The sequence below is a fragment of the Marmota monax genome, unplaced genomic scaffold (genome assembly GCF_021218885.2).
Source record: "Marmota monax isolate L192 unplaced genomic scaffold, Marmota_monax_Labrador192_F-V1.1 WCK01_AAM20220418_F8-fsc00065, whole genome shotgun sequence".
Taxonomy (NCBI): Eukaryota; Metazoa; Chordata; class Mammalia; order Rodentia; family Sciuridae; genus Marmota; species Marmota monax.
The window spans coordinates 4,659,088-4,682,558 of NW_026694038.1; the positions used below are offsets into that span (position 1 = coordinate 4,659,088).

The 23,471-nt window shown below is 37.1% G+C and overlaps 1 protein-coding gene across 1 annotated transcript in view; it reads right to left on the reverse strand.

Moving 5' to 3' along the window:
- The window catches only part of Gnai1 (G protein subunit alpha i1), an 87,830-nt gene extending 66,682 nt beyond the window's left edge, over positions 1 to 21,148 (reverse strand). Inside the window, exon 1 of the mRNA XM_046464164.2 lies at positions 20,725 to 21,148. Within this exon, the coding sequence (XP_046320120.1) occupies positions 20,725 to 20,842 (118 nt within the window). The 5' untranslated portion in view covers positions 20,843 to 21,148. The remainder of the gene's footprint in view (positions 1 to 20,724) is intronic.
- Positions 21,149 to 23,471: the final 2,323 nt, after the last annotated feature.

Below are 23,471 nucleotides of genomic sequence, written 5' to 3' on the forward strand. Positions count from 1 at the left end.
TGAAAGTATTGCAGTAAACCACCAAGTAAACCCCAAAAGAACTGTTTCACAAAAGTCTCTGTGAGACTTTTTATTTAAAGGTCATCTTTTGGTAAGAAAGAATTTTAGTAAATATACTGAAACACTGTTAAACATTAGCATGCCGATTTAAGCATACAAATACCTCATTAAGAATTATGCGATTAGCAGGCAAGTTGTTTTGCAGCTATCAACAAATTGATTCTAAAGTTTATACCTAGAGACAAAAGACAGAATAGAAGACATAGGGAAGAGAATACAGTCAGAGGTCTGACATCACCTGTCCTCAAAACTTACTATAATGCTCCCATGATCAAGACAAGAGTGGTGAAAAAACACACAGAACAATGGGTTGGAATGGGGTCCAGAAATGGAGTCCAGAAATAGACCCACACAAGTATAGTCAGCTGATCTTTGACAAAGGAGCAAAGGCAATACAATGGAGAAAAGACAGTCTTCAAAAATGGTGCTGGAACAACTAGACATCCCCATGCAAAATAAAACAAAACAAAAAAGGATATAGACTCAGAACTTCAAAAAATTAACTCAAAATAGAATACAGACCTAAAAAAATGCAAAACTACAAAATTTCTAGAGGAAAAAACCTAGATGATCTAGGGTTTTAAGATAATGCTTTATATACTACACCAAAGGCATGATCCATAAAAGAGTTGGTAAATGACCTCATGAATGTTAAAAACTTCTGTTCTCTAAAAGACACTGTCAAGAGAATGAAAAGACAAAATTAGAAGAATTATTTGCAGAAGATATACTGACAAATAACTACTATGTAAAATACACAAGGGTTTTGTCAATTTAAAAAATAAAAATTAAAAAATACATATACAAAGAACTCTTAAAATTCAACAATAGACATATAAACCATTAACTAAAAAATAGGCCAGAGACTGTAACACCAAATAACTCACCAAAGAAGATAGATGGCAAGTATCCAGAAATGCAAATCAAAACTACACTAAGATTTCATCTCACTCCAGTTGGAATAGCAATCATCAAGAATACAGGCAACAATAAACATTGGCAAGGATTGGGGTACGGGGGAGGTAAACTTATACATTGCTGGTGGGACAGCAAATTGGTACCATCACTCTGGAAAGCAGTATGGAGATTCCGCAGAAAACTTGGAATAGAACCACCATTTGACCCAGTTATCCCCCTCCTTTGTTTATACCAACAGGACTTAAAATCAGCATACTATAGTGATGTAGCCATGTAAATGTTTATAGCAGCTCAATTCACAATAGCTAAACCATGGAACCAACCTCACTGTCCTTCAATAGATGAATGGATAAAGAAAATGTGGTATATATATCCAATGGAATATTATTCAGCTTTAAAGAAGAATGAAATTATGGCATTTGCCAGTAAATGAATGGAACTAGAGAATATCATGCTAAGCAAAATAAGCCAATCCTCAAAGGCCAGATGCTAATTCACAATAAGGGGGGCACTAGAGAATAGTGTTACCTTAGATTAGGTAGAAGGAAGTGAAGGGAGAGGAGGGAAGAGGATGGGGGGATAGGAAGAATGGTAAAATGAAACAGACATTAGTACTTATGTATATATATGACTGCATGACCAATGTGATTCTACAACATGTACACTCAGAAAAGAAAGAAATTATATCCTATCTATGTATGTCAAAGTGCATAAATGCATTCTACTGTCATGTATAACTAATTAAAACAAATAAAAATTAAAACTAAAAAAGACATTGTGTATCATTAGGGAAATACAAATTAAAACCACCATGAGATTCCACTCCACAGGCATCAGAATGTCCAAAATCCCAAATTCTGACAACACCAAAAGCTGGTGAGGATGCAGAGCAACAGGAACTCCCATTCAGTATTGGTGGGACTGGAAAATGACACAGCCACTTTAGAAAACAGTTTGTCAGATCCTTACAAAACTAAATCTATTCTTAGCATACCATCCAACAATTGCACATCCGCACAGCATCCTGCACATGGATGTTTGCATCACAAACATTTATAACTGCCCAAACCTGGAAGCAACCAAGATGCTCCTCAGCAGGTAAGTGAACGCACTGTGGTAGGTTCAGACAATGAAATATTATTCAGCTTTAAAAAGAAACGAGCCACCAAGCCATGAAGGAAACAGAGGGACTCTAAATGCATATTAGAACATGAAGCCAACCTGAAAAGGCTGCATACTGTACAATTCCAACCATATGACATTCAGGAAAAGGCAAAATTACAAAGCAAGTTAAAGAGTGATTTTTAGGGATTAGGTGCAAGAGAAGTACAACAGAAGGAGTACAGGGTAGTGACTATTCTGTATATAATGATGGAAAATTTCCTTTATGTATTTGTCCAAACTCACCAATACCAAAGGTGAACAATATGAACAGTGAACCCTAATGTAAACTACGGACTTTGGTTGACAATGATGTGTCAATGTAGGTTCATCCATTTTTAAAAACATGCCACTCCAGTAGAGAATGCCAAAGATACATAAAGCTGCACATGTAGGTTGGGGACAAATGGGAACTCTGTAGTTTCTGCTCAAAGGTGATGTAAACCTGAAAGTGCTCTGAAAAAAAAAGTTTATTTCTTTTTTAAAAAGTGATGGAATTAAAAAGCAATGATTCCATTTCAGCACACTGCTCAAACTCCCTCCTTTAAAATAAGTGGACAGATAATAGACACTTGGGAGTTTGTTCCACCCTACAGAATATCTTAAATCTCGCACTGCTAGATCCAGAGTCCCAGATCTTCTCTTTCCTTATTTCTTTTACTTCTTCTAATAACAGGACACAGAGCACATGGTAAGTGCACAATAAACTTAAGGAATACAAGTTTGTTAAGTGAGGAACAAAGGGAAGATTATGCAAACAAATACAGCATCCTTAGACAACTAAGGCCTTCTCCAACAGTTCTTGGTTTTTAATGCCACAAGCAAGAGGGGCAGACTCACCTGCTGACATGTACATTCATTTCCTAATAGTCTGTTCAGTGACACACTAATTTTTTTTTTTTTTGTGTGTGTGTGTGTGTGTGTTAAACATCTACTGGCACAGCTCTGCTATCATTCCTCCTGGAATACCACTGCTACTTGAAATTTCAAAACCTCAATTATAATCACTGATCTTTAATAATAAAGACACCAGCCTACTCATTGACTTTGACACCTTAATAACTACGAGTGCAAAGTCTTGAAAACTAGACTACATAAAATATTTAAAGAAGGTAAGCGCATAAGAGTTTTTGCTTAATTCTGATGAAATTATTTGATTCCTGAGTAAATAAAAACAAAACCTTTAATGACCAAACTCTAAAATCACTTTCAACTATCGTAAACCTTGCACACCCTAAAAAATCATTTTATGCATTATAATTGCACTGTCCAATAGAAATACAGAATTGCAAACTATTTAAAAGCGTTAAGGTATCAAAGAAAGTTTGTTTCCTTGTTTATGTAAGAAAAAAGCACTTGACAATGCTTAAAATATCCAAAGATAAAATAATTCATGTGTTTAATATTAACGCAAAATTGTTCTTAGTCATGTAACATAAGTATAAATATCATTAAACTTTCTTTTTCCAAGAAAAGCTCAATAATTCAAACACTGTACAATCCCACATATTAAATCAATGATTTTTAATAATCTGCACTTTAGAGATACAATATTTATAATATAAACCACACAATTAAAAAGGAGTTCCAAAGCAAGCTAATATGGAATAACCAATCTATTATTTTATTTTTTTTCTGTAGCATGTAATAAGGTATCAGTCCTGTAGTAACACATTCCATTGAAGATGAAACTACATTTCATACAACAATAACCTACTTTTTAAAAATATTGTACCTGTAACCTAGTAAAGTGTAAATCCAAGTCTTTCACAATTATATCCCTCATATAATACTAGAATACAGCCCAGAAAGCTATTGCTGATCCCAAAGCTCCAGTTACAATAATCGAAACCCTTCTAAGTTCTTGCAACTCAGGGACAATCCTATTTTCAAGTGAATCTTACATTTTTTTACTCAAATGTCAAATGTATTTTTCATTTCCTACAATATGGATAAAGAAAAACAAACCTTGAAAATGACATAAAATTTGAGCTTTGTTATTGGTAACCATGAACCTAAATAAAATTATTCTAGAAAAGAATACAAATTATGTTAGTGGGGTTTTTTTGTGTAAGAAACACCAAATAAAAACTGGAATGCAAAATAACTTTGGTCTGGAAATTAATATATGCAAAGAGTGTGCAGAAACATGTTGCCACTCTTTGGGGGGAGGGACATAAAATTCTACAAATTGGAAGTGGTGTAGGGCTTTCTTCCTAAAGTTCCTGATACCAAGTACAATCCTAGTTTTCCTCAACTATAGAAAACACAAAACCACACAGTTACTTAAAATTAAACACTTAACAAAATGCTTCCAACCCGGAATCAATTAAACACAAGACATTTTAACCATGATGCTAACAACTGAAATAAATGTGTGCCCTTATGTTTATTTCTTTAAAAAAATATCAACTTGGTAAGTTTATCAGCCTAATTTCCACTGAAATTTATGCAACCTGATTGCCTAAAATACTTGTAGGAGGAATTCTAAAGAAAATAAAATAGAAGTGACAGGAGATAAGATTAGGAAAACAACATAATCGCTGACTTGCAAGAAAAAAAAAGTATTATTTTCTGTCCACTAAAATGTTTTCCTTCTCTTCACTGTGAAAAAAAGATTATATCTCTTCTTTATGGATTTTGGAAAAAAGCATCCAGGAGCATGATTCAGAATGGGAAAGCCATTAACAAACATGACCCCTCAAAATACACTGAACAGGAACACTTCTTTGTAATAATTACACTAAGTGAGCATTTGGAGATTAACAACATCCTATCCCAGCCACCCTGACTTAAATTTATTAATAGCCTTACTGTTTGTCTCCTACCTTATCACAGAAAAACACCCTCAACAAGTTCCTGGTTAACCTGTCGTGTTAGAAATGGTTTTAATTTCTATTTAATAACCAAGACAAATCAGTGCTCAACCACATATAAAAAGCTATTGGAAAAATATAAGCATTAATTTCAGTTTACTAATTTTTAAGATAGTCATTTTAGAATGAAAAATTTAAACAAAGGGTTTTAAACTATGTTACAGATATGCCAAAGGGAAAAAAAAAGACACAAAATTTCTTCGAGATTCTATCATAATCTTGCAGCAGCTGGCAGGTCAATGACAGGGACTCTTCTACATTCTGGTAAGACCTCACAAATTTAATATTTTAGTTAGCTTGTTTAATGGAAGTTACTGATGTTAAAAAGGAAAAAAAAACTTTGTAAAAATAGAACCATCTACATCCTTTCTTCGGTAAATATAGTGTATTAAGTATAATTAAGTCTCCCCTAAAAGATTCAGGACATCTAATTGCCTCAGGTTTTTTTTTCTCTCCTTTTAATAAATTTCACTTTCCATTTGAAATATTTCAGGCCTATACATAGTAGATGTAAGAGATGAGGCTGAATTTATACTAATCCCAGATTATATCTGGAAGCTGGTATCTTACACTCTTAAAAAAAAAAAAAAAATAGTAAGTCAGGCACAGTGGCTCATGCTGTTATCCCAGGGCTTAGAAGGTTGAGGCAGGAGACTTCCAAGTTCAAAGCCAGTCTCAGCAATTTAGTGAGGCCCTAAGCAACTTAGAAAGACCCTGTTTGAAAATAAAAGTTTTTTAATAGATCTGAGGATGTGGCTCAGTGCTTAAGTACCCCTTGGTACCAAAATAAATAAGTAAATAAATTTTTAAAATAGAAATACACTATTTTAACATATATGTATAATTCAGCCCCACTTTTAAAAATATTTGGTTAAAACACCTGATTAGGTATAATGGATAATGCTGGCATGATAAGTTATAGTTAATTTATTATCTGAGCCTATCATTGTTCACATACTCAACAATATTTACTTGGTGTCTATTCTATCAGGCTCTATTTAATTTCACAGGTGCAAAGGTCCACATGAAATAATAGATAGAAGTATTCTTTGGATTCAAGTATAAGTAAGTACTAAGAGGCAGTATAATCAAGAGAGTTAAATGGAAATCAAACAACAAGAGGCAGAAGAAGACCCAGCCTGCCACTTACTAACTGTATGTCCTTGAGCAAATAACTTACTTATCAAAGTCTGGATTTCCTGATTTGTAACATGATATTAATACTTCTTACTTTAGTTCTAGACAACTCAAGGAAATAGAGTCTATGAAAAAGTAATGAGAAGAGGCAATAAACAAAGAATAAAATATAAAAATAGAAAAGTCAACTCGAAATAAACAGATCTCCTATTCTTGATTTTGCCCTTTAATAGCTGAAAGGGCTAAATAGTTAACAGCTCTCAACTTGAAGTTCACTGCTCCCTATGCAAGTCCAAATCTCATTCCCAGCATTCATCCTTCCAACAAATATTTATTTTTTTTTTTCTTTTGCTGTGAAGCCTCTTGAGGGCAGGATCCATGTTAGATTCATCTTTGGATGCATATAATCCTTGACACAGGCCTTAGCAGACAGACAGAAGATAATTTAATATTTAATGAATAATTACCTGAACTTAGGCAATTCTAAGTTCTAATTCTAATTCTAATCCAGATGTTTTATTTTTTCACATATAAAAGCAGTTACTTAATGGGCACACTAATTAGCCTTATGATTCATGATACCACAGATAATGCCTCATGGAAGAATTCATTCTGTTGAAGGTGAGACCATTCCAAGAATGATGGTTTTGCAATTAGAGCAGGAGGATGGGAGAAATGAGACATCTTTTGGCATTTAATGGTAGACATGCCCAATGCAAAGCACTCTACTTGGTTGGCATCACAAGGACCACAAAACAACTAATGTTAATGAGAACTGGATTTGTTTGGGTCTTGTATATAATTTTGGGGGGAACTTTGTGGTTACCTAAGTGGAGACTACGGCTGAGAAACTTGTCTAATTATATCTTACATAATTTTATACCTTTAAGAGATACTAAAATACATTTAAATTAGGAATTGATAAAAATTGCTTTATGTGGGATCCAGATATTATTGAGTTTTGAGAAAAAATATCCCAAACTCTGATCATGGACATACATGGAAAGAACTGAGAACAAATAAGGAACAAATAGCAAAAAGGAATAGTATGAGTAAGGTTACTGAGATGGGAAACCAAGGGAAGCACTGATGATGGGAAATACAGAAAGGCTGGGTGGAAGCCAAATCACAGAGGTTCCCAAACACCATGTTAATGAATAGGGTGGCCCTTCTGTTACAATTGGAACTACTGATAAGATCAAAGCTATCATTCAGGAGGCATATATAGACTGAAGGGTGGAAAACTATGTAGGTAGGAAGACCAAGGAGGAGGATATTTCAACAGACTGACTTATGTGAAAATGGAAGGAGGAGGATGATGGTCAAGGCAATCTAAATTAAGAGTGATGAGGCTTAGGAAATAATCAGATGTGAAAGCACAGGAAAAGAAGATGACAAAGTTGACATGTACTGGCCTACATTAATAAATTTTTTGTTTGTTTATGAAATATTTTTGTCCTGGAAAAATAAGATGATAAAGATCTAGGCATCCAGCAACATGCTTAAGAATTAAACATTACAGTACAATGGATGCCTCTTTCCGATCTCCTTATACACATGGTAGGCCTTAAAACACTTAAGAACTTTTAACCAGTAACTTAAGTAAATAATAAGGAACACAGACAATAATATATATAAATACACATATTAAATATTACCCACATAATATTTAAGGACTAAAATTGTCATAAGTCAAAATACCCAATCTTAACTTTCAGAAATACAGGTAAGTCTTAAAAATAAATTGTTTACAGAATAACAGCACTATATAATTCTAAAATATTAAAGTTTAGCTCTCAACTTACATATATGCTTATGTATACGAACCAATTCCAGAAATGCTTCACAGCATTTTTTACATATATTCAGAAAATATTAAGTTTTTTAGCTCATTCAGAAGTTTGAATTTTATGAGCTCTTATTTTCATGTTTTAATGTTAAAATAACATTTGCTCACTGATGAACAAAAAATATACACAAATAGCAAAATACAATTCAAATCTATACAAGTCAATGAATTATACAACATAAATCCTTATTCTCCAAAAGAAGTCACTATTGAGATCTCATTAAGAGTTTTATATTTTATTCAGAATCACTCTCTACATTAGTTACTTTTTAAACTAGGGCTTAAGTCATTTTAGATGTCACCACTAAGTCGACAAAAATGGACTATATCTTTGTTGGTTAATAACTATTTTTTAGTTGGTTAGTAACTTTTTCAGGAAATTCTGAAATTCTAAATATCACTATGTGCACAGTATGAATTTCTGTGAGATGTCACTACTTAGTTTTTGCTCTGAGAATCCTGGAGTAGCTTTTAGCAAATAGAAATAAAATTTAACCTGACCTACAAAGTGCAGTCATTCAAAACAAAGTTAAAATAACCTACTACAAAGGCATACTGAGATAAATGGGATAGGAAAGTACCAAGAACCCATTTTTTTTGTTTTGTTTTGTTTTGTTTTTTGTTTTTTTTTTTTTAGTATTTATAACTCAACAATCCAAAATAACCACATTGTTGTACCTAATGGCAAATGTTTAAAGAATATTTTCTCTAATTTATATCAGCGTCACAAAGACTGTTCCTGTTCCATATCCAGATATCTAGAACATGTAGTCCATAGAGCTGACATTCTATAAATATTTGCTGAATGAATTACACATGTTTCATAAGAACCAGATGTTATGACTAACTTCAAGTAAGCCCAACCAGCAAAGGATACTATAATGAAAGAAAGAAGTTGTGGGACACTTAGGCCATGTTTAATAACAAAACATTTTTTGTGATTACTTATCACTAAATATTAACAGGAAGATGAATTTTCTAAGATCGGAATTCCCTTTTAAAGGCAATGGAAATTCCATTGCATGTGGCTTTAGATTAGGAGAGCTGAGGTTATATAAAAGTAACATGATCAATTATTTCAAGTCCAATGACTATAAAATGTTATCAAATGGTTCTCTCTAGCATCTTCACACTTTACATACCTCATTTAGTCTGGGCTACTAAAATGTCATATATAGATCAGGTGTCTTAAAAACTAAACATTTATTTCTCATAGTCCTGGAGGCTAGAAATCCAAGATTAGGGTGCCAGCACCATTAATTTCAATCCTATCACAAAGGCCCAACCCTCATGATCTAATCCAACCCTAATTACCTTCCAAAGTCCCCATATTGGGGATTGGGGATTTTTGGGTGTGGGAGATGGGTTGATTAGGATTTTAACATATACTTTTGGGGAAGATAGAAACATTCAGTCCATGGCAAGCAACCGCACTTTATTTACTTCTGACAAAGAAATTTTATCATGAACATTCTGAGATAAAAACAGTCATAAAAACACTATTCTAGGTACACTTTCAACCTGGCCTGAATAATCCTGTCATCAAAAGAACTCCACTTACAAAGTTCTTGCATACATAGAAATACTAGAAGATTCATTATCACTCACAGCTTCTGGTCACACCTCAGGCAGTGCACGTTTCCATATAAAATAATACTGAATAATTTTTCTCAAAATGCACTGCTGAAACAAGGTTCCAGATTAACATCAGAAGCTTAACTATAGAGCAACAACATCAAGTGTGACAGGCATTACATGCGTGTGTGGGGGGCATATATGTGAATGTATAAAACATAATGAGTGCTTACTTCTGGCAAAGCACCATTTCAAACACTTTTTTGGTAAGATTATGGGAGGTTTCGTGAATGTGGCTAAAAACCAGTGAAAAGTGCTTACAAGTTGATTAAAAAAATAATAAAAAAAAAAAGCCAGGAGGATCACCACCTCTAGGATGTTGCTTCTCAAAGTGTGGACTAGACTGTGGACCAGCAGCACATTCATCTCCTGGGAGTTTGTGAGACATGCAAAATCTCAGGCCCTGCCCTGGATCAACTGAACAAGAATCTGCATATTAAAAATTCCAAATTATTTCTATGAATAGTAAAATTTACATTAAAGAAGAGGAGCTCTAGAAAAAGTAAACTTCACAAATGTGACACAACCAAAGACAATGCAAACAACTGGGGAGAAAAAATTTTAAAACTCCAACTTTAGAGCAAACAACAAACATGGAAAGTGAGACATAGTTGGAAGCCTACTAATGTGCTTTTTGCTCTCTTGTACTTGCATGGATAATGGTAGAAAAGTCACATCAGTGTCATCCAGATAGAAATGGAAGGGTACGAGTGACTTACTTCCCCAGGCATCCCCTGGCAAAGCCTAGGAAACTGGGAGGCACTTGGGCAATCAATAAGCAGCAACTGCCGAAGGCAGGTGGGGTAAGGGAAACAGAGAGGCAGAACTCTTTATCTTGATTGCCTCTCTGGGCAGAACCAAGTTCCAGAGGTAAATGGTAGGTTGGGGAAGATGAAGAGACTGCTAGAGGCAGAGGTACCGATTTGGGGTAAGAAAGTCTCCCAGGGGCCTGGTGGAGAAGTTGGCTAAGCAGAAGGAACTCCTGAGCTCATTTCACCCTATCATATTGGCACCTCGGTGCAACTGATGCAACGCGAAATTTTCCTCATGCTTGAAAAGACTTGAGAAGGCAGAGGACTCAAGATAGCTCAAAGCCTGGCTCCCGCATAGTGGCTCTGCAGCAAAGGATTGCCTGGAGAAAATGGTGACTGGGAGGGCCACAGCACTCACGAGACACAATAGTGCCAAGACAGTAAGAGACTTGGTCCTGGCTGTGATAAAAATGAGAGACAATGGGCTAACAAGTACACTCACACTTCAGGAGCAGATGCCAGCAGGTAAGAAATAAGCTGACTTATAAGCACACCATGAAAGTCCACAAGATGCCCAGAAGAGTATTAGGAAACCCTTCAGGGCACGCACGCACTCACTTTCTCTCTCAAACACACACAAGAAACCATCAGTTCTGTGTTACTGGATCATAAAATGTGAGGCAGGAAAATAAGTAAAATGTTTAGAATAAATGAGGCTTTTGATTTATCCGGTGTTAAGATAAATGAGATGACAAGGATGGAGGGTGTCAACTAAGACAGATGAAGCATGGAGAAAGTAGTTAACCCAAGGATGAGAAATGATGCTTTCAGCTTTTATGCTGTGTTAGGGTAAGTTAGAAATGGACCTGTCCTCCACCCCTACCCCACGGGACTGACAGGAAAACGGCAGCCAACCCAGTGTGCACAGGGTCACACAGACAATTCACTGCTTAACACAGGCTCACAATGAGGAATTACAAGAGGATACTGCCATGAGAGGACCAGACACCCAACCGAACCCAACCACCTGGAAGGGTACACTCTTCAAACTAGACAAGAGGCATAGTAAGACGAAAGTAACTAGAAAATAAGGGGAAAAAATGGTAAATGAATGTTAAAAGATGGATTAGAAATAACTTCCAGATATAAAAATGTCACCGTTAATATTGAAAGGTCAATATGTTAAAAGCAGATTAGGTTATTAGCAAAGAGACAAATGAACCTAGAAGATATATAATAAATAGCACACAAGGTAAAGAAGTTTTAAAAGAAATAAAACAGAGGTTAAATAGAAGGTAAAATGAGAAGCCCAACCTACATACAAAAGTATTCCATAAGGAGAGGAGAAAGAACAGACACAAGATGTCACCTCTTTAAATAAATATAAACAGGTATTATGGGTTACATGATTGTCTCCCTATATTTCTCAACACATCTAGTTCCATAAAAAAGTCTACATTTTAAAGTCTATTCTGTGTCTATGAAAAAAACATATAATTTATAGTAAAACATTTTTTCAAGTGACTAAAAAGTTTTTAAAAAAGAAAAACCGCCTAAAAACAGCATTTTTTCTAATTCTTAGTGTATTATATTGAACTTACCTGCAACTTTATTGACAAGTTCCATACCTCTTAAATACCATGAAGAACAACATTCGTAAACCTTAAGAAAAGGCTGTCATATAAAAGGCATGTGTCCAAGAAAGAAAAAAATATAATATGGATTAGACAAGTAAATCACTAGAAAAAGCTCTTGGACTGTACCTTAGAAAGACGAGGCAACAGAAAGAGGCCCTGACAACTCAAGGCTAGGTCTTAAGGGACTGCTTTTAAATTTTATTAAAAGGTACAAACACTATCATGGATTTAATGCCTCAGTGTTTCTAAGTCAAGGTTGGTACCACTTTTCAAGAGACACTTCTCTTAAAAGTATAATCAAGGTAACTAGAGTTTTGTTAGGCATCTCCTGAGCCAACAATAAGGAAAGCTTCAGTAAGATTTTAAATTTTGTGGGATTTTGAAATCTTGTGCCTGAGAAAAAGCACATTCTTTTTAAGTAACTCAAATAATGTTTCATGTTTAAAAAACTAATAGCTTTTATTTGCAAGAAAGTGCAAATGAAAAGTTCAGAAGAAATCACTGAATTTATTCCAACAATGAGTAATAAAATACAGAGAAAATTATTTTTAAATGATTTGTATAGTTTTCTGATTGCTTAAAATCCACTCTGTATATAATTCTTAACATAGTACAGATATTTACCTGGTCTAGTCCTAATAAGGAGCCTGTTACCAGAAATTCCAATTCTACAAGTAATCTAGGGTGGGATCAGAAACTAGTAATTAAAATTGATTTTGTACTTCTTGAATCTTTGCTATACACACACCCTTGCTAAGAAAAGCCAACAAAGGGATTAACGTCTATGACAAAAAATGGATCAAACTGCAGGGAGGGCTGATCTCAAAGTCTCTAAAGTGTTTATAATAACAGCTTATATTTATTAAGTACTTATTGCCACATTCTAGTCTCAGTACGTCAGTACATTAGCTTACTCTGTCCCTGGCCCTGTGAGGTAGATACGTTTATTATCCAGCATTTACAGAAAAGAAAACTGAAGCTTAAATAATTTGGATAACCTGTCCAAGGTCCCAAGAAAAAACATTTAACCACCAGAGTTCTAGGTCAACTGCTTTATCCCCTATCGGGAGAGTTTTCCTACAGAACTGAATAAACCTTGGAGGATAAATTTCCTTATGCAGAAAGAATAGAAGAAAACTAAATTCACCATTCACTAACAGCAGAGTCTCTTCTAAACTGTATTTCTATACAACATAGAGTTTACAGTCAATTAGAATTAAAGAAGCAGCTCAGAAATACATGAAAGAAACTGACAGATTTAGAACCACAATAATTCCTGAGAGTCATTCTATGTCCACCTCTACCCCTGCCCCACAGGACCAACACTGAGGTACCCAATACTGAATCTCATCTCTCTTAGTGTCTATTATCATTTTATTACCTCCCCATTTGCCATTATGATGAATCATTTTCATGCATCTGATTTACTTCCCTAAGTAGACTGCACATTCTCTTAATGATCTGGTAAGCCTAAGGCATAGCTGGACCTCCCCAAAGCACAGAACACACTTTACAAATGCAGCCAAGGATTTCCACCACATAAAGGCTGGCAAGACATAAAACACACTGGGGATGAGCACCCTGCTGGCTCCTGAAAGCCAAGGTTACCAATAATCACACCATCCTGTGTGATATACACAGTTGTGAGAACACAGCACATGCCACATAGAATTGGGCATTTTAAGAAAGTGTTCAAATGTGAAGCAGCAATGAAACAATAATGAAGAAAACAAAGTACTCAAATGGTACATATGAAAATCCTATTTTCAATTAGCTGAATCACAATTTTTTTCTGATCATGCAATAATGTGTCATGCTGATTAACTTAATTTTTGAATGAATGTTAGGAATAATATAGGTTTTAGTTACTCCAACAACCAAGATTTTTTTTTAAAAGTGCATATATTGTGGCAAAATTCACTTAATTACTCAAAGTACAAAGAAAATAAATCAATTCTCTACTTCTGAAGGACAAAATTAATGTTCACTATGGCATTCATTCATTCAACCAACATTTATTTGTGAAATGGATACTATATGCCATTCCATCAGATGATAAACAAGTTCTACAGGATTCATGTTCTAAGGGAGCTGATGCCATAGAAACAAACTATTAGAACAAGTAAATGCACAGAATGATTTTAGTATGGTGTAAGCAGGAAGGGCAAGGAAGAGTAATTTTGGCTGGATGATCAAGAAAAACTTCACTGAAGAGGAGACAAACAAAAGCCTTTCTCTTTCACATCATGACTTGAGTAAAATACCAGGGGTTCAATATGAAATGCCAGAAACTGGTGATTTTAGGGTTACCATAGTTACATAAAGTATGAAGGATTAGAGAATATAAAATTATAATCATTATGCTTTCCCTAAAGTATAATTCATGTGATATCAATAAAGATACCTGGGAGAGGGGGCACTGCTTTAACAAACATTTAAAAATGTTGAAATGGCTTTGGATTTGGGAAATAGGCAAAGGCTGAAAGAATATTAAGGAACATGATAGAAAAGGCCTTGGCTGTTTCCGTAACTGTTAGGAGAGACCTGATATTAATGCCTCTCCTCGCGAGGGCTCAGAAAGAACTGAGAAGCATGATGGAGGAAATTTATTTCATCCTAGAAAATACCTAAATTACAATGAAAGACTGTGGGAAAGAAACAAAGGCTTTAAATGTGCTGCTGGTGAGAAAGGAAGGACATCTTACTAGAAACCAGAGGTAAGGGAACACTTGTTATTCAAACGCAGAAAGCTTAGATGAATTGTGTCCTGCTATTATGTGAAATCAAACCTTATGACCCATGAACCCAGATACTGAAATGAAGACATTTCCAAGTTAGGTATTAAAGATGTGGTTTTTCCTTGCTGGTTACATTAAGATGGGAAAAAAAAAATATGAGACTACAAAATGAAATGCTGTAAGACCACCAAACTGCTATGAGTAAGTACTAGGTTGACAGACTACCAGCTGAGTACACATCCTACCCTTCTTTAGAAAGACAAGCACCCAAGGGCAGAGTCCAGGGTGGCAAAGGCGCAGTCAAGTCACAGAGGTCTATTCCTAGCTCTTGAAACCTAACGTAGTTTTGGCTGTACTTGAGATAGATAATTCTTTTTTCCTTTCCATTTTCTCCCTTTTGAAATGACAATGTCTGTAACTGATAACCTGTGCCTGTCCCACCATTATAATCTGGGATAATACAACTTCTTTTATAGTTTCACCAGTTCACAGATTAAAAGGATTTATCCTAGTACTGATTAGACCCAAATTGCACCCATTCCTGAGTTAGATCCGGAGCTTTGGAATTTGAGTAGGTTCTATAATGAGTTGAAGCTTTTGCAGATGTTGGAAGGTGGTGAATGCATTTTTTCATGAAAAAATGGACTTGAATTTTTAGGATCCAGATGGTGAACTATGGTAGGCACTATAATAGACCCCAGAGAGACATATCCTCCAATCCCTGAAACCTGCAAATATGTTACCTTACATGGTAAAAAGAATATTACAGGTATAATTTGATTAAGAATTTTGATGTGGGGCTGTTATCCTGCAAAGGTTCTCATAAATGAAAGCAGAAGGCAGGAGAGGGAAGCCAAAGGAGGGAAACCACCAATCACAGTTGCCTCTGAAGATGGGGAAAGGCACCACGAGCCAATGAAAGCAGGCAGCCCCTTGACAGAGCCTGGGGAAGGGAAAGGGACTCTCCTAGAAAGTGCAGAAGAAAAGCCCTGATTTTTAGCCCTGTGCATACCCTCTGTGGATTTCTAAACTCTAACTATATAATAATATTTTTTTCAGAAGTTGCTAAGCATATAGTAATAAATATTCATTTTAAAATTAGTTTGTTATTTATCTTAGGGTTTTTAATTATAGTTTAATAAATTATACCAGAAAACAGCCTAAGATTAGGTACTGTTAACTTTAGTTCACAGGCTCAAATGCCATCTGGGATCTGAACTTCACCAATGTCATACTCTGGGTAGTCACACACTGAGTAAAATGCAGGCCAGGACATGTGATCAAGAAATACGTGACCTAGAAATGCGGCCAATACACTCAAGTCCCCTTGCATGAATTTGCTCTATCTTAAGTTTTCCAGGGCAATGAGAAGTGTGTAACAAAATAAGAATTGTGGCTGGATAGTTCATTTTGGTTTAAAAAACTATAGCAATCTTTTTCATGTTTAAATAACATCTACTAAATCCTGTAAGCAATTATATTTCCTACTATTTTCCACTAAATCCTAAAAGGTAGGCATTATGTTTGCTATCCTTGATAAATTCTTTATAAAAGAGGCCAAAATAAATGCTAGAAAATGAGATGGACTTTCACAAAAAAAAAAAAAAAAAAAAATAAGGAAAAACATCACAGCTTCAACAGACATAGCAGATTCCCCATCAATAGAGATTTTGTCTAATTTTTTGTCAAAGAATATAATGACTATGAAAAACATTACATATGGAAAATAAAATACTAAACCAAATTGCTTGCTTTTATTTTAATTTTGTTTCTATTTGCTTTTAAATACCATGCATTAACTTTGGTCATCATATATGTTCTTCTATTCCCTTTTTCTTTCTTTCTTTCTTTACTTTTCTTTTTTTTAAACACTGTTTGGGTAGTTATTTATTCCGATAAATACTGAAAATGGCAGAGTATGTGGTTTATATTCCAGAAAGCAGAAAGATAATTTTACATCATTTAGAGCACATTTTACACATGACAAAGTAGAAGCGTTGCTAAGAACACAAAGATGAAGATTCTGCTGCTAAAGTGCTCACAGTAATAGTGAAACAAGCAGGGCCTAAGTCTCAACCGCTAGGAACGGAGACCAAAATAGCTTTAACATATGTTAACTGCTCCTGCTTGGAGGAGAGCACCCTGAGGAAAACAGTGTAAAACTCAAGAAAGCCAGGTCTAAAAGAAAGTTTTTGATCAAGCTAGTATTATGATACCAGAAGAACAGGCTTAAAGGAAAGACTAGAAGCAGGAGAGCCTACTGGAATTAGGCTGTCAGAAGGAGAGAACCTGAACTATGAATTTGAGAATGAAAAACAGAAGATGCAGAAAAATCTCGAATCTCAGCACATAATTTTATACCACCTGTGGCTTCTATAAAAAGTATCTAATAATACAAGATAAACCAGGCAGAGAGAAGCACACAACCCACGTTTAAATACCAGATCCATTGGTTCAAGGAAATAGGTTTGCACTACTTAAGATCCTCAGCCATTTGGAAGGAAAAAAGCTAAAGCAATGAAATGAGTCCTGCAATGCCATAATTTCTCAACTAGGGAAGTCACACAGGACAAGTTCAAAGAGAGTGAAAAGATTAATGTTGTAGCATCCCAAATAGCTGGTTTATAGTAGCAATGGAAAAATATGCAGGAAACAGAAGAGCTGCAACTTCTCATTTATTTTTTCCCAACCCTGCGATATTAAACTAAGCTAGAGAAGAAGATGAAGGTATGGATTTTTGTTTGCTGGTCTCGTTGTGGAGATATATGGAGTCAAGAAAAGGACAAAGGTATAATGAAGTACAAACATTTGAAGTGATATTGTGATTTAGGAATAAGCTAATTCATGGAAACTGTAATTTTATAAAATCAGTAGTACACCATAGTCTTACTGAAAAGCATTTGAAGACTAATGACACTGACCTTAAAAAGATGGTAAGTTACATCCTCAAAGATACAACAATACAAATATTTTCCTTTGTTAACAAGTACCCATATATAATGGAAAGAAACTTTTCTTTTTATTTCTTTCATTAATTTTTCTCTATTTAGGATTATATTATAACACTATGAAACCTGAAAATTAGACCTGAAAGCCTTAAATCACCCAAACCATGACCTAATTTCGTTTAGGTCAATGATTAGATGAGGTCCTCTCTTTTTCAAGCCCTAATTTACTGTGCTAAATTAGGATAGTGAAATGCCTCTGATATAAATTATATATATTAGACATCCCAGCACCAAATCTTTACTAATAATGTGCAAATCTTATTCTTTAATCTTTCAGTCCAAATATCTAAAGACTATATATTCTCTAGCAAAAAATACAACATAATGAACTATTAATATACCATGTTGGTACTCTAAAGATATTGTACTTTAAATAAAATTTGAAAAATCATTTAATGAGAAAAAACAAAATAATTGATGAGGAAAAACAACTGATGTAAATGTAAGTGACATTGTTATAGATTATCCAGAATCCATTTTACATTTCTAGTTGATTCAATTGCTATGTTTTAAATGGAATGATTCCATTGAGCTGCTTACACATAGCCTTTAAACATCCAAAAATGAACCAAAGGTCGCAATTCACTGCTAAAGTCAAATTAGGGGGGAAAAATGTTTTCAAGCCTTTCAAGAATTAAGATTTATGAAATAAGTAAGCCAGCATTCTGTTTATAGGGTGTTGGAAGTCTGGGCAAAGGGTAGAGTGGAGTGGGGTAAGACAGATGAGAGTGTTACACCAACAACAGTTAGGGAAGTAACTGGATTCCTGTAGAAAGAAGAGATGCAGGGAAATGCAAAAGCCCAAGCTAGATTAGACAACTGAAGGAAATCAGTTGCCTAATTAAAAAAAAAAAAAAAAAAAAAAAATCTTTTTGGAATCTTTCTAATGTCACTGGTAAGAAGAAATAAAAATTCCATAATTTCTTCTGAAAATCAGGACTCTCCTTCAACTTCCTCATAAATCACCATAGATGACTGTAGCAATTCAGCTTTAGGGTCTACACTGTATTAAACTATATATGTTAATCTAGAACAGTAGTTCTCAATGAAGGTTACATTTTTCCCCAGGAGACATATGACAACATTTTTAAGGGTCACAGTTTGGTATGGGGGGCAGCTGTTGGCATCTAATGGATGGTGGCTAAAGATGCTGTAAACATCCTTACAGTGCACAAGATAACTTGACTGCAAAGAATTATCAAGTTCAAAATGCCAACAGTACTAGGTTAAGAAACACTGATCTCTCCTGAATACTATTCAAGCAACAACCTACTTCTTGGACCTTTATCCTAGCCCATGTCTAACAGTTAATTAAAGGACTAAACCACCACCACCCAAAGACCCATTTTTCAATTGGTTTAAACATGGTGGATGGTTGGTTCCAACTAAAAGTCACACAGAAATAAATAGAGATAATGTATCAGAGCAGAAAACCAGAAAAAGAACTTTTAAATCCTTTCATTTCATTTCTGTCTAGAACGATTCACTTTACAAGAGGAGCATTTACATGGTTCCATTATCAAGCTGTGTGTCTTCTATAGCCAATACTCTGAAAATTCACTGGCGTCGTCAAAATACAATATATCTTATTAATTAAAAACTTAGGTTAACAGTATTTACAAAGAAAGATTTATGCTGGAGGCTGCGGAGGGTGAAAAAGCCACCAGGTCTTTAAAATGCAAAGTTATTTCACAGTTTGCTTGCAAAATGACTCAGATCATTATTACTTTTAGTCATGCCAAGTTTGCTTCTAAGCCTACTAGTAATGGAGAAAGAAAAAAAAAAAAGCCCACCATTTTTTCCTGCAGTCATTAAACCAATAAAACTGGAGCTTACTGAAAATGAATTTAAGCAATATTTCTCTTTTATTATAACTTATATAAAAAAATACAAGCTGAAAGTGCAAATGAAGATTTTAAGAAATCTTTCATCTATCTAATACTTAGAGTGTGGGAAGAAATCAAACAAAAGGAACCCCTAACTCAGAGATTTAAAGATCTTAAACTGTGAATATTATCACAATGTTTCCCTCAGTCAAGTGTCCCTGGGTTACTCTAATTCTCTTCCCGTTCAAACAATTGGAAAAAGATCTCCACGTCGCACTTCAGCAAGAGAACAGGGCTAAGAACAAATCAAAGCCTGGCGTGCACCTGGCAAACCCCATTCATCAGAAACCATGGCAGTAGAGAAAATCCTGTTGTTCCGGTGACCCCTCTGCACCTTTCACAGCGGTTCCACCACTGAAGTATCTTCCTTACCTACTACTGGAGCAAACGCAACCCAACTTTGGTGGTTTCCCTACCCCCACCGTGATAAAAATCAAATATCCAGCATAGCTTATTTCCTTACGCAGGGTAAACATAATCGGTGCTTTTTAACACTCACTGAGTCGCCATAGGAACTTGACAGTAAAGACACATTTCAACCCTACAGAGGCCCCAGGAAAGGTGCACTGACTTCACCAAAATCGGCACTCCTGGTGTGAGAAAAACCACAAACGAGAAACCACCCTCTGGATGAAAGGTTTTCCGGGAAAGGGGCGGGGGTGTCTTTTATTTTCTTGACATGAATACCCCTTCGTATTTGTAAGGCTCAGCTAAACTTCAAAGAAAAGGGTTTACACGGGATCTGCCGCCTCAAAATGCAGCTCGGCTTCCAGTGGGGTCACTAAAGCACCGAGCGCAGCGCAATGCCTGCCCTACCGCGGGGAGATCTCAGCGCCTGGCAGGAGGGCGGAAGGGGACCTAGGAGGGGACCCGCCTCGGCTCCGCACCGCAAGGGCCACACTCGCACTCCGAACCAACCTCGCTCGGGCGCTGCCAGACGCGCCCTCGCCTGCTGTCACGCGTTCCCTCCGGTTTCCCGACGCCGAGGGGCCCACAGCGGCCCCCGCCGCGCCCAGCCCACTCGCTCATTCGCCCGCCCCGGCACCTAGCCCTTCGGCCAGCCTCACCGAGCAGCAGCAGCTTGACCTCGCGCGCCGCCTTCTCGCCATCCTCGCGGAGGTTCCGGTCGATCATCTTACTCCGCTCCACCGCCGCCTTGTCCTCGGCGCTCAGCGTACAGCCCATGGTGCCTAGAGCGAGAGCCTGCCGCCGCTCCCTCCGCGCCCGCTTGCTGCCTCGGAACACAGGTGAAAGCTCTCTTTCGAATACCTCCCAACGCCGGCCACACCACCCCCACTACGTCCTAAACGGAGTCCAGAGAAACGCTTTCCGCAAACGAGCAAACAGCCCTGGGCGACTAGTTCCCCGGCTGGGCTCCGCTTTTGGCGCCGCTCAGCGCCGGGAGACCCAGGTTTGATGGCTCTGGCTTCAGAGGCTACCGCCCTCCAGCCAGTGGCCGAGCCGCAGCCTCGCAAAGCTCAGGCGAGTTCCGCGTCCGCGCGCCGCCGCGGCCCCGCCCCTGCCCGCCTCTCCCGCCACCCCGCGACCACTCCCAGAGCGCGCTCCCGCGCACGTGCCCTCGGACAGCGCCCCCTCCGAAGGGCCGCGCGCCCGCGTGGCCGCCGACCACGGCGCCGCGCACCCCGCGAGGGCCCCGCGCCCCCGCGCGCCCCCTGGAAGTGCCAGAGAGCGAGGAATTGCCCGAGGGGCTGTGGCCTCAGGCCCTCGCGCTCCCTAACCCTGCGCCCGCGGCGGGAATGGGGTAATTTCTCCGGGTTTACTGATACCAAGGAATGTGTGCGTACCTGCCCCTCTACCGATGGGGATGGGAGAGCTGCCAAAGTTGGAAGCCCAGAAAAGCCTGTCCAGGGCGTTTGAGCAAACAAACAAGGGTTTTCAAAATGTAAAACGGTGTCGGCCGGCGTTCAGGGCGGTGGGAAAGATAGGAAGCTGCAAATGGAGCCGCGGTGAGACCAGAGGTGGGGACAGTGGGAAACAGAAGTCAGGAGATGTGGTGGTAGTGGGCACCAAGGTCAACTTCCTTCCATTTTTCTTTCTTTCCCTTTTTCCTTCCTTTGTCGTCTTCCTTTTCATAAACAGATTATAATTTTAAGGATTTCTTCATAACCTTAGAAAATGTGAGACCAAAAATCAAAGAGTATATTTAAAAATGACAAGAGCAATAAAACACACCCACACAAACAAGTCGGCTCCACAGCGGTAGCAGATCTCTAGGGCACATGTAAGCTCCCATGCCAAGTTTTGAACCAGTATTTATGACCATGACCCTAACTCCTGTGCCAATGGGCATGCCATTCTTTTTTGGAAGCTATGGCTTCCTTGCACATAAAATGAGGAGTTGTGCGATATTGTTTCCTCCTTCCAACTCCGGCAGGCAGGGATGATGCATTCATCCACCCAACACCAAATGGATGAGGATAGATTTAATGTCTCATTTCTCAATGCTTGTTGTTCTAAGTTTTTCCTTACAAACACCACAGGAAAAAAACCTTGACTGATGGAAAGATGAAACTAGTGTCAAAGAAAAATGTCTTCCTTGATGTATTAATTTTTTTTAATTGCTTTTAGGTTTCCATTCAGAAGTCTTATTTTCTAAAAATCATTTGAGAAAACCGGGCTTGAGTTTTTCTAAGAAATTGAGATTGAATTGATGACACGGGTAGAGGGCAGAATACTTTTAGGTTGGGTCATTCAGACCAGGCCTATAAGCTAGTTCTGCTCTACACCCCACTGGCCATGCTTGTGCTCCAAACTATGAGAGCGAGTTGGATTGTCAATTCCTTCTATATGGGACCTGCCCTTTCCTGTTTTCCCCGAAGTCATACCTGCGATATGATTTCAAAACCTGCCTAAATTTTCCTATGGCCTTTTGTAATATAACAACAAAAAGGAGCAATCTTCAATGGTACATAATCACCTTCTACCCTCATTATAATTCCTGGCACATTACATGTCCATCAGGAACTCTGAAATTAAATTTAATGAAATCAACTTTCAACACAGTATTTCCGTATTAGTCATTTGGGCTGATCTGTTACTATCTTTCCTATAAGCTTCAGGCCAGATGGAGTGTAGGATCAACAGTTTTAGCCAAAGAGGAATCAATTATGACTGAGTACTGGTAGAAACCACTACAGAACTTGTGTTTTGGAGAAATGAAGTTGTAATGAAATTATACACATTATCTCTATCAATTTGAAAAGCTTGTCAAGTAGTTGAGTAGCTTATATGTAGTACATAGACAATTAAGGACTGCAAATTAATCTTATGTGAAACAAAACTTCTAAGAGGATACAAAGTAATGAAATAATCAGTATGGAAGGAAATTCCAAGAGAAAAAAGTTTGAAAAAAATATTGAAGGAAGTGATAACAGGATATTAGAGGCGAGTTTGAAGGAGAATATATTAGTCAGTACCATCTGCCAAAACAAAATACCATAGACTGGATGGGAATAATGTCTCATGTTTCTGGAGGCCAGTAAGCCAAAGATTAAGGTGTCAACTGATTGAGATCTCTTGTGAAGCCCCTTTTCCTAGCTTGTAGATGACTGCCTTCTTTCTGTATCTTCACATGGTGGAAAGTAAGAAGCTGGGGAGGTATAAGAGAGAGGGAGAGAAGGGAAAGGGAGAGAAAAGCCATGTTTGCTTTCTCTTCCTTTTCTTATAGGGTCACTAATCTTGGCATAGATATTCCACCTTCAGGACCACTAAACTAAATCAGCTATCCAAGGTTCTCCCTCCAACTACTATCACATTGGGGTTTAGGACTTCAACATATGAATCTGGGGGAGAT